This window comes from Musca domestica, unplaced genomic scaffold (assembly GCF_030504385.1).
Source record: "Musca domestica strain aabys unplaced genomic scaffold, Musca_domestica.polishedcontigs.V.1.1 29, whole genome shotgun sequence".
In the NCBI taxonomy this organism is placed as follows: Eukaryota; Metazoa; Arthropoda; class Insecta; order Diptera; family Muscidae; genus Musca; species Musca domestica.
The window spans coordinates 7,101,112-7,117,517 of record NW_026712296.1 but is presented as its reverse complement, the minus strand read 5'-3'; the positions used below and the strand labels follow the sequence as shown (position 1 = coordinate 7,117,517).

The 16,406-nt window shown below is 32.5% G+C and overlaps 1 protein-coding gene across 5 annotated transcripts in view; it reads right to left on the bottom strand.

The window, feature by feature from the left end:
• Positions 1–16,406, bottom strand: part of LOC101889444 (collagen alpha-1(XVIII) chain) — a 662,143-nt gene that overhangs the window by 130,951 nt on the left and 514,786 nt on the right. For all 5 annotated transcript variants that reach the window (XM_059124488.1, XM_059124489.1, XM_059124490.1 and 2 more), the window contains 2 exons: positions 15,166–15,332; positions 14,950–15,042 (listed from right to left, as the gene is read on the bottom strand). In XM_059124488.1, coding sequence (XP_058980471.1) covers positions 14,950–15,042; positions 15,166–15,332 — 260 coding nt within the window. The remainder of the gene's footprint in view (positions 1–14,949; positions 15,043–15,165; positions 15,333–16,406) is intronic.

The window sequence follows — 16,406 nt, the reverse complement described above, 5'->3', positions numbered from 1 at the left end:
TGCAGACTGTTTGTCCATCTCCTGATTGCTCCAAATTTTTAGAGGGATAAGACATCCTTACACTGGCTTGGTATTTGTCTGGTATTTAACGATTTAAAACACGGGTTCATCAATTAATGTGCGAGGTTTTATTATTTTTTTTTTACAATTAAAACAAAGGAAATTATGAAAGTTTTATTTAGTTCAAAGGAAATTTCAAAAGCATTTATTTTTCCTAAAAGGAAAACTATTTTTTATGGTTTAAATTTCATGGAAAAAGTGATGTATTTTTAAAAGCACAAAAACCTTAGAGTAAGCCCTTATACATTTAAATAGGTTTTATTTCAATTTAGCGTTTTACATTTTGTTAATTGCATCCATTTACGTTTTAGTTTGTGTGTTCGTAAATAATCGTAGAATAACAAAATTATTGACAAGCTTTTAGCTCCGTTGTGTTTATTTTTCGGCTTATGGAAAATTCAATGTATTATTTAGTAAAATAAATATTTTGCAATGTACGTGTGAACACGTAAATTATGTTTTGTGTGGAATATCAATCATTCATGTACACATACATATATACGTAGGTCAATATAAACAAGTAAAAAAGCAGTAAGTTCGGCTGGGCCGAACTTTGAATACCCTCCATCATTTAGAACGAATTTGGCAATTTTCAAAAAAATAAAATCCGTAAAAATATTTGTTAAAATCTTAAAAATACCAAATGTAGCCATCACATTAGGGTCTAAACGACGATGTAGACCTGCATAGGCAACATTTGTCGTAAGCCATTACAATATTAAATGCGACACTTGAAAAAATCGGTGAATAATGTAGCTAAAATCATCAAATTAGGGAGGTACTATTATATGGGGGCTATACCAAAATGTGGACCTGCACAGACAATTTTCTGCAATATCCGCAACGAACTTCAAATGCGAAATTTGAAACAATTCCGATGTCGCTAAAATCAGCAAAATACCGAATATCGGGAGGTACCGTTATATGGGGGCAATAAGAAGACGTGGACCAGCGCAGACAATTTTCTGTAATAGGCTCTAGTATTCATTAGGAAATTTAAATACCAAATTTGAAACAATTCCGGTGAATAATGTCGCTTAAATCATCAAACCAAGGAATGTCGGGAGGTACCGTTATATGGGGGATATACGAAGACCTGAACTTGCACAGACAATTTTCTGTCTTAGGCTGTTGTATCCATTTTGAACTTGAAATACCAAATTTGAAACAATTCTGATTAATATTGTCGCTAAAATCATCAAAAGACCGAAGCTAGAGTGATTTCCCCAGACGGACATAGCTAACTCGACATAGAATTTTATGCTGATCAAGAATATATATTCTTTGTGGGGTCTAAAATGTATATTTCGAGGTGTTACAAACGGAATGACAAACTAAATATACCCTCCATACTATGGTGGAGGGTATAAAAAAGTTGTTTGAAAAGAACAACAGTGTTTTAACTGGTGGTGCAGAAGTTTCATGACTAAAAGCTCCAAAGAGCCAAGGACTCCTGTTTATACATTAAATATTTTGCTTTTAATCTAAATTGTTGTAAACAAACAAATATTATTGGTATGTATTATATTCCCCCACACACCCACACACACACAGAGGCACACGAAAATTCATTGCCTAATATACCACCAGTGACATTTGGTTGGTTATTGAAGAGATATTGAAAGGCAAACATCAACATTCATTCCATTTTGTTTTGTATGGAAGTCAACTCTCACAGGATAACATACAAGTTACCCACATACACCCCATTGTATAAGAGAGAGAGATTTGTTTTTTAAGCATTTACATGTGTAAAAGAGCTGATTTTATTTTGTTTATATGGGATGTCGTATTGTTTGTCTACTACATTTGGTTTGTTGTTGTCTTGTTTTTTATTGTCAATATTTCGACATACATACATATATGTGTTTACTTGGCTATAAACATATGTAAAGTAAAATGCCGCGCTTGTGTGGCTTCCGTTTATTGTTCGTTTTGAACTGAACCGAAGACAAAGGCAACAACAATGCCAACAATTTAACGACAAACACATTAAATGAAAAAAAAATTGCTCCCTTAGGCAACATTATTTTATTGACAATGATTTCGATGATTTTTATTCAGATGACAGGGTTTTTGTTCTTTTGATATTATATATACGTTTTTTTACATCACTTATAATGTACAGTGGGACACAATGATAATCAATTTCTAAGTAATCTGTATGCCCGGGTCTTTCTGTCGTTATACCATCCACCCATAAAATAAATATTATATTAACTTTGCTTTTTCGTTTATAACTAATAGAAATAATCATGTTAGACCCTACAAAGAGTGGATATATTTTATTTTTCCCATGTACAGATACCTCCTGATATGCAGTGCAATTTGGCAATTCGGATTTAAGGGGTTTGACAAGGTATATCCTTTTTTGGATTTTGGTTGTTTTAGGTAAATTTTTAAAGCAATTGGCTTTTATTTTGTTTCATTGATTTTCTGTGGATATTAAAACGCCCACAAGAAAAGTGCAACCCAAACCAAATCCCTGTGCCTCTATCAGAATATTTCGGGTTGATCTATTCGATTTTTATACCCTACAACACTATGTGTTGGGGGTATTATAAGTTTGATTGGGCCAAAAATTATGTAACACCACGAAATATTGGTTTCCCACATAGGAAAGTATATATGGATCATCCTAGCTCGCCGAGCTGAGTCGATCTAGCTATGTATGTCCGTCCGTCCGTCTGTCCGTCTGTCCATGTTAATTTGTAATCACTCTACAGGTCGCAATTATGGCCCGATCTTCACGAAATTTGGAATGGAGGTCGGGGTCGGGCCAGAATAGAACCCTATTTCTTTTTGAGATGATCGCCAAATGTTTAGGGGTTGAAATGGACCAAATACTGAAAAAATGTCTGATTTTGCAGTAGCTATACAGGTCGCAATTATAGACCAATATAGACGCGGAATTTCGCATGTAGCTAGAGTTTAGGACGGGGAATAAGCCTACCAATTTGGGTGGTCATCGGATAATATTTAGCGGGTAAAATAGACCATATATTTTGTGTTGAAAAAATTCAACATTTTTCATTAAACCGCGAATATTTTAAATCCCGGCGAAATCACAAAGCCATGACAAGGATACTTCTGACCTTTACATTGATGTTAACATCCAACAAATCGGATATATAGCAAAATATGTGCGATATATATGTCTATCAAAGAAGATATGCTTGAAAGATCTCTTATATGTCGAGAACGGCTGAACTGATTTCGACAGTTGTGTTTAATTCGGAATGGCTTCTTGGCAGGAAAGAAAACACGTCTAAAAAAATCTCATAAAAATATCTCTCTAAAGATGAAAATATTGATTTTGTAAAATTTTCTCATATTTTTTCAATTTTGTCATATTTTTGGCATATTTTCATTTTGAATTAAACATTTGGTAATATTTCTACAGCTAACAAAACTAAGTATTTAGGATATCAGGATATCATATACAGATAGCATTTATGGCCCGATCCTTACGAAATTTGCATGGGGATAAGATGAGGGTCAGAATAGATGCCTACTCTTTTTGGAGATGATCGCCATATATTTAGGGGTTGAAATGGACCAAAAAACTGAAAATTGTCGGCAGGTCGTAATTATCGCCCGATCCTCACGCACATTTGAAAGGGGGTTACCGGACATTGCAAAAGCCAAGCAGTTTTGGATGGCCATCCAAAAATATTCAATGTGTGAAATAGTTTGCCAACTTTTGTAGACAAAATACGAAAATGTCCATTCCAGAGACTTTTTCGAGAATTCACAAATACAGGAAAGACGCACTTCTGACTATTTCGTTAACGAATATAGTCAAATGTCTGTATCTCATATACATGCGTTTCAGTCAAAAACCAATAATAAATGTTAATCTTTTGTCACTTCTAAGAAATTATAGGTCTTTGGGAAATATTGGTTCCAGATCTAGGAAGACCATTTAAGTGCAACATCTACCAATAAATTGGAAATGAGCAAATTAGTTTAAGTTGCTATTATTCGAACATTAGAGAACGAAACCTGATGGTTTTCTTTTATAATTTGTCACAATATCTTGTAGAGTATCTCGTCTATATAAACTGTATCGTTTATTATAGTGTTGTAGGGTATTCAACGGTCGGCCCCGCTCGACTGTAGCCTTTGCTTACTTGTTAAACTTATATGAAGATCAACAATGATTCCTTGTGGTACTCCCCCCACTAATGGCCAAAAATCAAAAATAATTTTACCCATTTAAAGAAAAAAGAAATTCAGTGTTTTTGTTCAAACCTTGAGAATCCTAACATTTATCAAGTACGAAAAATACGGTCCAAAAAAAAAAAATAATAATAAAACTCATTCAGTTAAGGCAATCACGCACGGTATTGGCTACGCATTTTTGTGTCTCTCACATAAATCATACATATATCTCATTTAAAACGAATCGCGTTCCCTACAAAGTCCAAATTTGGTCTAGAAATATTATATATTTGAGACTTAGGAATATGTAAAACATAGGTCCACTGCTTCGTATACCGCTAAAGCTAGAATCTTGCATTTTTACACGAGGGCCAGTCTTGGTGCGTAGGCTTGTGATACGGCTGGATCATTGGAAATTCGTACTAAAATGGTGTATGGAGGAGTGTGGAGTGTATGGTGGATATAGCAAATGGTTTTGGGAAATTCAAACTTTAAGTTTCGGGAAAGTTCTAAAATGGTACTAAACTTTGGAAATAGTACGATTTGGTATTATGTGAACGGATAGAGATATGATATGAGAGAAAGTTACTATATTTGGTATTGGTGAAAGTATATGGCAGGAATCCCGAAATTTGATATTGAGGTCTTTGTTGGTATCTGGAATATAGATGTTTTTGGAAATGTGTACTATAATTGAACGAAAAGTACCGAATAGTGCAAAAATTGCTATTGGGTAAAGGGATAGATGTTAAATTCTGTCATTAGATATGTTTATAACAGTTGGAGGTGGGTTTGGAAATATGTCTCATATTTCCAAACGAAAAGTACTAAATCGTACTTAAGTTAATGTAAGGTGAAGGGAGAGGTCTATATTGGTTACTGAAATGGAAATAAGGAGGTGGTATTAGAAATGATACTATAATTGTTCGAAAAGTACTCAGTTGGGCAATGTTATAGGAATTTGATATGCATATCACTGTTGGTGTCTGTAGTTAAGGGAAGGAGGTAGTTTTGTAAATGTGTACTGTGAATGTACGAAAAGTGCGACAACGGCACATGGATTTTGGAATAAAGATTGAATTATGAAAATTTTAAACTTCTATACCAATTCGTTCGAAATATAGTGTGATTACAATAGACAGACGGACAAACAAACAGATGGGAAACGCTAAATCGTCCTAGAATTTTACGCTGATCCAGAATATATATACTTTATTGGGTCTATCATGAATATTTCGAGGATTTAAAAACGGAATGTCAAAGCTAATATACCCTCCATAAACTGGTGGAGGGTATAAAAATTATGTATGTCTATAAATATGTGTTTAAATGCTGAGGATATATTAGTTGGAATACCGACAGAAGTTTTCTAACTTGTTTTATAAAGAGCTTTAAAATTTTGCATGATTTGGCGAATTGTTATTTATGATATTCAGTACATCTATTATTTATTTTATTTCTGGCCATTTAATAAGCCCATTTCAAACAAACACAGTATTTACCACTGTGCAATATTTGACAAACATTACACATTCATATCAGAGGATGTTGTAACATTATTTTCAGCAGATGGGTTCCCTAAGATATCAAGCATAAACATATATAAAAACAACAACAAATGCTTCATATGAACCCAAACGACAGCAATAAAGGATACAAGAAAATGTGTTCTTGCATCGAGTGCCCTAATATCAGACTACCACTTGAAGAAATCAAATGAATTGTTATAAAAAAGAGAGAATAGACAAATCGATTGATTCATAAGCTGTGATAAGCAATAGGAAGAAAGAATAGCTGATTTGAAATAAATGCTAATTAATAAAATTGAAAAATCAAAACGGGAAGGATGCGTTTCGTAAATTGGAGAATATCCCTAAGATTAGATTAGTTGTTAAGTTATGTTATCAAAAACTAACAATAACAATATGTATGAGAGGCCATGTTTTTGGTGGGAATTTTTTTGAACTTTGGACTATAAGTCTTACCGGCCATTAAAATTGTTTATCAACAGTGTAGCAGCAATTATGGATGGATAAATATTTAAATGGAATCGTAACCAGTCAAAATGATCCAGAAATATGTTTGCCACAATATTTGACAATTGGTCCAAGCTCTAAATTCAGGAATTTTGTATATTTTTATATATATATATATATATATATATATATATATATATATATATATATATATATATATATATATATATATATATATATATATATATACATATATAAAAATATACAAAATTCCTGAATTTAGAGCTTGGACCAATTGTTTCTTAGACCAACAGTCAAATATTGTGGCAAACATATTCTGGATCATTTTGACTGGTTACGATTCCATTTAAATATTTATCCATAATTGCTGCTACACTGTTGATAAACAATTTTAATTTTAATTAATTTTTTTTGTTACTTCAAAAATCATTCGTTAAAATAAGTAAAAAACCTTTAGTTCCACCACTTCTATTGGGTAAAAAAAAAATTATAAAATTATCTGAATTCCACTTTGAACTACAATACCACATTTGAAACAATTTCGTGCACAAATACGACTAGGATTGTCAACACAGCGAATATCGATGGGTAACGTATGTGTGTAATCGGAAAACGTGGGCCTTAATAATCAATGTTCTACCACCAGAGCTAGAAATGATTATGTAGTTCATAATACTATTAATACCAAAGACTCTTAGACAAATCCATGGAAAATGAGGCAATAATCATCAAAATACCGAATATCGGGAGGTACCGTTATATGTGGGCTATGCCAAAACGTGGACCTATACATAGCTGAGCTGAGCTGAACTGATCAAAAAATACTAATTTTTAGACAAATTCTTAGAATCATCAATATAAAGAAACGTGGACCTATATGTACAATGTTTCGCCACGGGAACTAGAATCCATCATGACCAACATATTCCAATTTTTAGACCAATCCGTGGAAAAATGTGGCAGAAATCATCAAAATACCGAATATCGGGAGGTACCTTTATATGGCGGCTATACCAAAACGTGGACCGATATGTCTCATTTTCAATACCAGTTTGAGTTCTTATTATATATAATTAAAAATATAATGAATATAGGTCTATATTTTGTATTCTCCTTTATAAAGATATTGGTTGAATACATCTATTTCAGTTTCTACCAGCCCCAGAAGACATTTAGGTCCTAGTTTTGGTATGGACGCCATATAACTGTACCTCCAGATATTCGATATTTCAATAATTTGCGTATCACTTTTCACAGGAATAATTTCAACTTTGCTATTTGAAGTTCTATCTCCTATGACAGTAAATTGCTTACACAGATCCACATCTTCGTATATTCCTTCAATATTTTCAGTATTTTGATGACTTTAGAGACATTTTTAACGGATTTTTTGGTGTTAGGTACTATATTTTCTAATATAAAATTTTCCCACGTCTTCATATAGCCCTAAATTAACGGAACCTTCCGATATTCGGAATTATGTCGATTTTAGCTATATTCTTCAACGGGATTTTCCAACCAACCAACCAACCGATTTTCGATATTGTGATAGTTTTAGAGACATTTTTTCAAAGGAATATTGCAAACTTCTTCCAAGTGGTGGAGGGTATTACTTTTCTAAAAATTTATTGTTTTTCTAAATTTAAAGAACTAACAAGTCTATATTTACACAAGGCGATATATATACGAATATAAATTAATAAGAATTATTTTTAAAGAAAGCCATAAACGTAGTATATTAAATGAATCTGTAAAAATGAATCACCCCCAAACTTTACATTTCTACTTGTAATGAAATGTTTTTTTTTTTTTTTTTGAATCTATATTAAACTAGCTGGCCCGGTCCGCGTTGCCGGCCTGTAGTTTTTGTCTATTAGGCATATTTGTCAAAGTATAATTATTCACAGATATGACTGATATCTGTTCACGTACTGGTCGATTAAAAGTGTTTTAAAATACCTATACCTATATTTAAGCCGTGGACTTGAGGGGGTACTATTACATGGAGAAAATTCTAAAATTTGTAGATATGTTGCAATTTTTGTGTAAGATTCCACCCAAATATACATTTTTAGCCAAATCTTTTGAAATATGGTAAAATCAGGAGGTACCTTTACATGGGCACTACTCCGAAATATCGACCTACATTGAAAACTTTCTTCTACCGCTTATAATCCAATATGACAAACAGAGACCAAATCAAAAATATAGCAATTTTACACCCATGGGAATTAATTTCATTTGCCATTTAAATTGTAAGTTGGTTGTAAATTGTAAGTTGTAAGTCCATATTTTTATCATAGTATAATTCAACGACGATTCAACAAATATTCTGTCCCGTGCTACTTTCTTATATTTGTAATTTGTCCATGTTTTCATAATTTATTTCATATAGATGTGCATCCCAAATCTATGTTCTCAACCAATATTCTCTTGGGGGTTACAAATTCAATAGAATACAAAATTTTCTTTTCTGAACACACATTAGATGTGAAAGTGGACTTGGGGATACTCCAATGTGGGGGCTTTACTTAAATAAATTCCTAGGTGACAATTATCTGTATGATGGTTCCATACACCAGGATAGCGTATATACAATTTATTAGCCAAATCAATTGATAAATGTGGTCAAGACCAATATGGGCCCTACTCTGGAAATTTCAAATTTTGCCAAATAAGGCCAAAAATGAAAAAAGTGGGCATGACCCCAAAAATAGCTTAAATCATACGATGGATATATAAATATGAAATCGGTTTGTACCCTTATCCGTGAGTTATGATCGATATCATGACCTGCAAAAGCGATTTAAGTTATCTTGAATATTTGGGAAGAATTTCTGGAAGGATAGAAATCATTATTTTGTTCACAAAAAATCCACTGAATTCAATATGATAATACAAATTGAAAAAAATTTCAACTTGTTTTCTGATTTTTTACAGCAAATATTTAAAGATCCTCCTTAAGTTTGTCAATAGAATGTACTATTATTTTAAAATTCGATTCCATAGAAATTTTTTTTCGATTTGTTCCCGATTTGAGAGTTTTTGCAATAAGATCTCTTTTTCTTGATTTTTTAGCGATTTTGAAAAATAATTTATCTTTTAACTTTGGCGTGACCGCGTTAAATTATTTCGATATCGTCTATTCCGTTACGCCACCACATAATTCGGTACTACACTTCCATGTAACCCGCCATCAATTTCAGTTCTCAAGAAATCAAGTCAATTAAATAAATTGGTATTAATATTCGAATTCAAAAATAACATATAAAAAACACTACAAATGTACATTAGAAAAAAGTAAGTCAAAATGGAAAAAATCATGCAAAATAAAACATTACTATTGTACATTTCAAAAGTCAAAATGAAAATGTTAATGTATCACATTTTTACGCGATTTTTTTGTATATTATCCTTTTCGGACAGGAGACAATTCCGAATTTGTATGAATCGTTAGAATCAGTCCAGCGGTTCTTAAGTTATAAGCGTAGTAACTAACACAACTTTCTTTTATATATATAGATAGAAAACTTTACAAAGAATTTAATTATTTCAAATGATATTTAACCAGAATGTTGTTGCGCTTCACCTAATTAATGTTTTCAATGTTAATGAATAAAAGTTGACATGTTTCTGGGAAACATTGTCCATGTAATTTATTAAGTGATGTCATCTTATTACTATGATATTGTCATCCTTGTCATCGACCCAGTATTAAATTATAAAAATTCCTCAACTCAAAAAATATTTATGTATTATTTAATTACGCGTTGCAATGTGGATACTGAATATTTTCTTTGGCAATATGTCTTCCATTGTTTCAATGATGGCAACATTTGTAAATGTAAATTCATTCTCAATTGGCAATGTGACACAACAGTGAATTATTTTTTTTTATTAAATTATAATGCATTTTCAGGAATTTAATATCAAATATTAAAAAAAACAATTCTATCTTTACGTTGAACAAATGAAGAAAATTGTATTTGTGGAATGTTTATTTTGTGCCTTTATGAATTCTTTAAAAAATACTGGGAGAAATTAATTATGTCTGGCAGACAAAGACCAGTATAAAATAAAAATGATTCGAGGAGATACATGTTTAACTTCGAGGGATAGAATGGACAAAATACCAGCCCAGAGTTCTTATGTAGTGTAGGGTGGAGTTGTGTGTGTAATGTGTTCATAGTTCAGTACAGCAGTTCCTAAACGTATGAGTAATTTCATATATTTCAAAATTGATATCACTCATACGTATAATATTTATGGACTTTTCATTGTCCATGAAAAGTGCGGGACTGACCTCTGATACTATAATACACTAAAATATTCTAAATGTTGAGGGTTATTCTCTAAATATACCCTCGTCAGGGTGTTATTTTGTTTGTAACAGCAAAAGAAGAGATAGGTACATAGCACCTTTTGATAATCTGCATAGAAGCACATTTTCTGTCGATTTATGCATGCCTGCCTTTCTGTAGGTCCGTTTGTCCATGTACTTTTTGTAAACAAGGTACATGCGACATTTATTGTCCGATCCAGATGAAATTTTGCACAACTCATTTGTTTGACCCAAGGATGAACCCTACTGGTTATAATCGGTCAAAATTTAGATATAGCTGCCACATATAACTTCGTTAGACTTGCCTTTAATTGTGCACCAAATGTATAATATCAGCCAAATAGTACGAAGTTTTGTTTATACGACCTGGAAATAAGTATGCCAAATTTGATCGAAATCTGTGCAGATAAAGCTGTAGCCCATATATATATATATTTCATCCGATTTGATCTTGTTGTCCTCCTCTGTAACAACGATATTTTTGGAATTATATCAAATACAGCACAGAAATATTTCTCCCAAAATTTATCGAGATCCGTTCGGATTTGGATCTAGCTCCCACATATATCTTCGTTCGATTTGCTTTTTATTGTGCATCAATCGTGTAATATGAGCTAAAATTTGGTGGAATTTGGCATTTGCGACCAAATTGAGCCTAGAAACAAGTAGAGGTTGAGAAGAAAAAAACTGCAACCAGACTCAGACTGCTGTCATTTCTAATCAGGAACAGCTCATTATATTGCTTCCAAGCGTATAAAAGCATTTTGTTGAGAATTTTCCAGAAAAAAAGTTATTCGTGATGGAATTCAAGCGTGATATCTTTATATTTGGCCTGAAAACAACAAGTGGCTATCTTTAGATCACTCGTGAGCTGAACATATCGCAATATTCCATTCGGCAAATATTGAAAAATGAGCTCGGGGTAAAGCAATTGAAATTCCGAAAAGTCCAACAACTTACACCGCAACAGAAAGAAAATAGACTCAAAAGAGTTGCTTCGCTTGGCCGGAAGTGGTGAACTGCCGAATTTGGTTTTTTCCGATGAGAAAAAATTCATTGTCCAGCAATTTGTAAACAAATGAAATGATCGAGTTTACTTGCCAAAGAGGTCATCTGAAAATATGCACCTTCGGTTGGCCACCAGAACTCAAGCGCCGAACTCAACTGAATTATTTTATGTTTGGTATTTGAAATTCACTCTCAGACAGAATGTGGTCCAAAAAGGACGACTTTTTCGTATATCCCCATATAACTTGTGTACATATCGCTATTTGTTTTTTTTTTTTTTTTTTTTTTTTTTGATTTAAGCCATAGTTTTTATTTGAATACAATTATGTATTTTAAGTTAGCCATAAGTAAAAACTCCTGCAGCAGAAAATTGTCAGTGTGGGCTCACATTTTATAGTTCTCATATAAAGGCACCTGTTTTGTGTTGTTTGATATTTTGAAGAATAAAATTCAACACGTTCTAATGTTGAATCCTGTACTTTTATTAATAAAGTTTTTATAAAATTTTAAAGGTTATTAAAATTCGAACTTAATGTTTTATTCTTTGGTTCTTTCCTTCACTTTATTACCTTCTTTAACTTAATTTCCCTTTGTGATTCCTGTTAAACTTTTTTCATTTGTATAGAAAAAGGAAATATTTTTGCATAACTTTTAGTTATATAAATGAACAAAATAAAGTGTTTCTCAATTACAAAATCCTATCTTTCACTTGTTAAACGTCAAGAGGATGAATGGAAGATTGAAGAAAAAGGAACGATAGAACGAAAAGAGAAGATTAAGCATGAATGAACTATAATGCTAAAAGGAATTTATGAACGAAAGAGGAATTACGAATCTATATTGCTTCTCGGCAACATTTTGTAACCTTTGTTACAAAAAAAAAACTTGAATTCGGATGAAGATATATTAAAGCCATATTCAGATCGTAACCGATCTCGATAACATTTAGCAAAGGTATTTCCAGCCAACATCTTTTACTGAATTTTATAGTTATGGAGTGCATATTACGGCTTTTGAGGACTGAAATGTCAAATCGAATTAAAAATATATATGGGAACTGTAACTATATCAGAAGCGATTTTGCTTGCTTCCAGGCTAAATTCGTTCGTATTAAACCAATTTGGGTTGTTATTACATATTCGGTTCACAATAAACCGAATATTCCCAATTTTAATAGGATTCGCCCTTGAGCCGAATAAGATTCGAATTTCAAGGTATGGCAAGGTGTGACAAAAATGTTTCTTTATAACAAACCGATTTTATTTTTTAGAGAAGCTTTTTAATCAGCTTATGTAACTAAAAAAATTGTGATGATTGGTTCACTTTAGACATGGTCCCCATATAACATAACCCTCCGATTTGAAGAAATTTGGAGATTTTAGGTACATTATTTTATTAAAATGGAATGTAATTTGATATGATTTCTTATACCCTATAGCACTATGTGTTGGGGGTATTATAAGTTTGATTGGGCCAAAAATTATGTAAATAAATATTGGTTTCCCATATAGGAAAGTATGTATTGATATTCCTATCTCACCGAACTGCGTCGATCTAGCTATGTATGTCCGTCTGTACATATTAATTTGTAATCACTCTACAGGTCGCAATTACGGCTCGAAATGCGATGACAGCATAATATTTAGGGGTTGATATGGACCAAAAATTGACAAATTGCTGATTTGACAGTTGCTCTACAGTTTGGAATTATAGAATAGAAATTGGTATGGGGCTAGAGCTTAGGGCTGGGCAGCCTTCAAGCCTTGATGGTCATCGGGTAATATTTAGTGGGTGAAATAAATCATAACATTTTTGGTTAAATAAAAATCAAATTTTCCATTTATTTTTATTTCCCCGAATATTTTTAATCCTGGCGAAATCACAAATAGACGAAAAGGTCAATTCTGACCGTTACGTAAATGCCGATAGTAAATATATCGGATATATATAGCGAAATACATACAATGTGTATATACAAAGGAAGGGGATGTTAGCTAGAATGCTTATATCTCAAGAATGGTTGGACCAATTTTGGCAAATGGCTGGACCAATTTTGTCAATTCAGAATGCCCCTTTTTAAAAAAAAAAAAAAATTCAATAAAAAAAAAAAAAAAAAATCGTATAAAAAATGTCAATAATTATGATATAGATTTTGTAATATTTTGTGACAATTTTTTTCATATTTTTTATCGCATGCGATTTTTCAATTTTTTCAAAATATGACTTGAAGTATATATTTTGTAAATTTTTTTCACCTTACAGCACAGATTGCAATTATCGTCCGATCCTCACGAAAATTTTCACAAGAATAGGGTTAGGCTTAGAAGGGAGATGTCCGCAATATATTTAGGGGTTGAAGTGGGCCAACAACTCAAAATGTTCCTGATTTTGCACTGAAGCCAAAGGACACGAAATCTTGCATGAAGTTAGAGTTTAGGACAGTGGGTAGAATGGACTACTACTTTTATGTGAAAAAAATACAAACAGTACTTACAGGTGATATCCGAAATACACAAAAGGAGAACGTCTGTCTTTTTTTCTGATTTCTTTGACGAATATAGCCAAATATCATAGACAAGCGAATCATATAGACGAATCTGAATTTGGAGATACAGAGGGTAATCTTGCATTTAGAGATAATCGCGAAATATTTTAGCGGTTCAAATGAATCAAAAACAGAAAAAAAAAATTCCTGATCACACCATTGAAGTCAATCGACACGCCTGAGACTGAGAAGAATTGTAGCATTTTGGATGACCATTGGAATATATTTGGCTGTAAAATGGATCACAACAACTAACAGCACGATGGAGTGCATAAATTTGACCAAATGTCAAAATTCTGAGGGTAATATCTGGGCAGTGCTCCGTGACATCATTTCAAAAGCGAAATCTTCAAAAATGGATTTGGACATTTTGCTTCTAACATGTCGTAGTGTTGTAGGGTATCACATGGTCGGCCCCGCACGACTTTTTGTTTTAATAATTTTAATATGGACCACAACTTGATATAGCTCCCATAGAACCCTACCCCCCGATTTTAATTTTTTTAAACTATATTTTTTTGTAGCCGAAGATATAAACAGTGCATCAAGAATTAAGTACGATATGTCACTTTCATCCGATTTTAAATTTGAACCCCTCCAAATCCGTAACACGCAATCAATAACGAATAAATTCCCAGTATAAAATTTTAATTAGCATATAATCGATCCCACCTGAATTTTATAGATTCTTTATTTTCTTACGTATTCTATGAAATTAATTTTATCTCTTTCATAAATGAACGATTTATAAAAAAATCGTTATTCCATTTCCTTCCGTTTTAGTAGTTACCTTATTAAATTGTTTTTATTTCGTATAACATTTATGCACTTACCGCTATATACTGCCAGCCTTTATTGACTCGGACCAACAAAGCTTCCTCTTCGGTAATGTAAGCCAAAGTGCCCGGTGGATTCATGGCAGATCTCTATCGGAATTTCCAGAAGAAAACAATATGGTCGGTGGCCATACGGTTCAAAAGCATACGAATATTTTTAACGGTTAATAAAAATAAATAAAAAAAGTAATGTATGTTTTCATATCCACATACCTTTGTCATTTCATCAATGTTGGGAAAGGTAACAGCTCCAGGAACGATACGCATATTCCAAGAAGATGCAGAAAAATAAGGTGTTTCCTCATCCTCTTCACGATCGTGATGGCGGCTGGAACTGCTACCGGCTGACGAGCCAGGTGGTCCGGGTGGGCCTGGTGGTCCTTTTAATTGAAAAAAAAAAGAAAAAACCACAATGGTGAAAAATGATAGCAGTACAGCAATATGTTTTATTTGTAAGAAGTGCTCAAAATATGAATATAAAAGCAACAATGTTAAAGATTAAAACATATATATTTTAAGATTAAAAGCAACACCGAGGTTAACATTGACAGACATACAATAATAATTGGAATTAACTTTAAATGATTTTTGGAAAAGGATATTATTAGTGATATATTAAAATAATATATGTATGTACCGGCAAAATGTTTCATGCCAAAGAAGTATGTGATTCCAGAGTAATTTTTTTTTTAAATGATATTGCAAGAGGTATTGCCTATTGGGCATGTCTTTTACATATGTGCAAGTGTGACAGAATTGCCAGTATTATGTCTTGTATAATTGGTATTGAAAACTTACTATTACAAACTAAGTTTAGGCATACCGTCATTATTTTAGGCATTTTCAATGTTTGAGCATATACTTCATTTGAAGGTCCAAATTGTATACCCTACACCACATAGTGGCAAGTCTTTGTGCATTTGTTTGTAACATGGCGAAGGAAGCGAGATAGATCCCTAGTTACTTTTGACGATCTTCATAGAATAACTTTCTGAGTCGATTTATGCATGTCAATGCGTCCGTCTGTCCATGTATTTTTGTGAACAAAATGCAGGTCGCATTTTTTATACGATTGAGATGAAAATTTCAAAAAAAAATTGTTTGGTCTAAGGAAGAAACCTATAAAAATTGCTGACAATTGGTTCAAATTTAGATATAGCTACCACATATCTTCAACATATTTCAGGTTAATTTTGACAAAATGGCCAATATCAGTCCAAATAATCTGAGTTTTGGCACATAAGACCTAATTCAGTCTTGAAATAGGTACATCAAATTTGATGAAAATCGGTTCAGATATAGTTCCCATAAATACGTCTTATCCGACTTGGGGCTTTAAGTCCTTCACATGCTTTATATTTATTCCACAAAAATAATCATGGGTACCAGATATAAAATAAAGCTCAGAATTAAGTGCCTACAATTTTATAAAGGTCGGTTTATTTTTGGATATA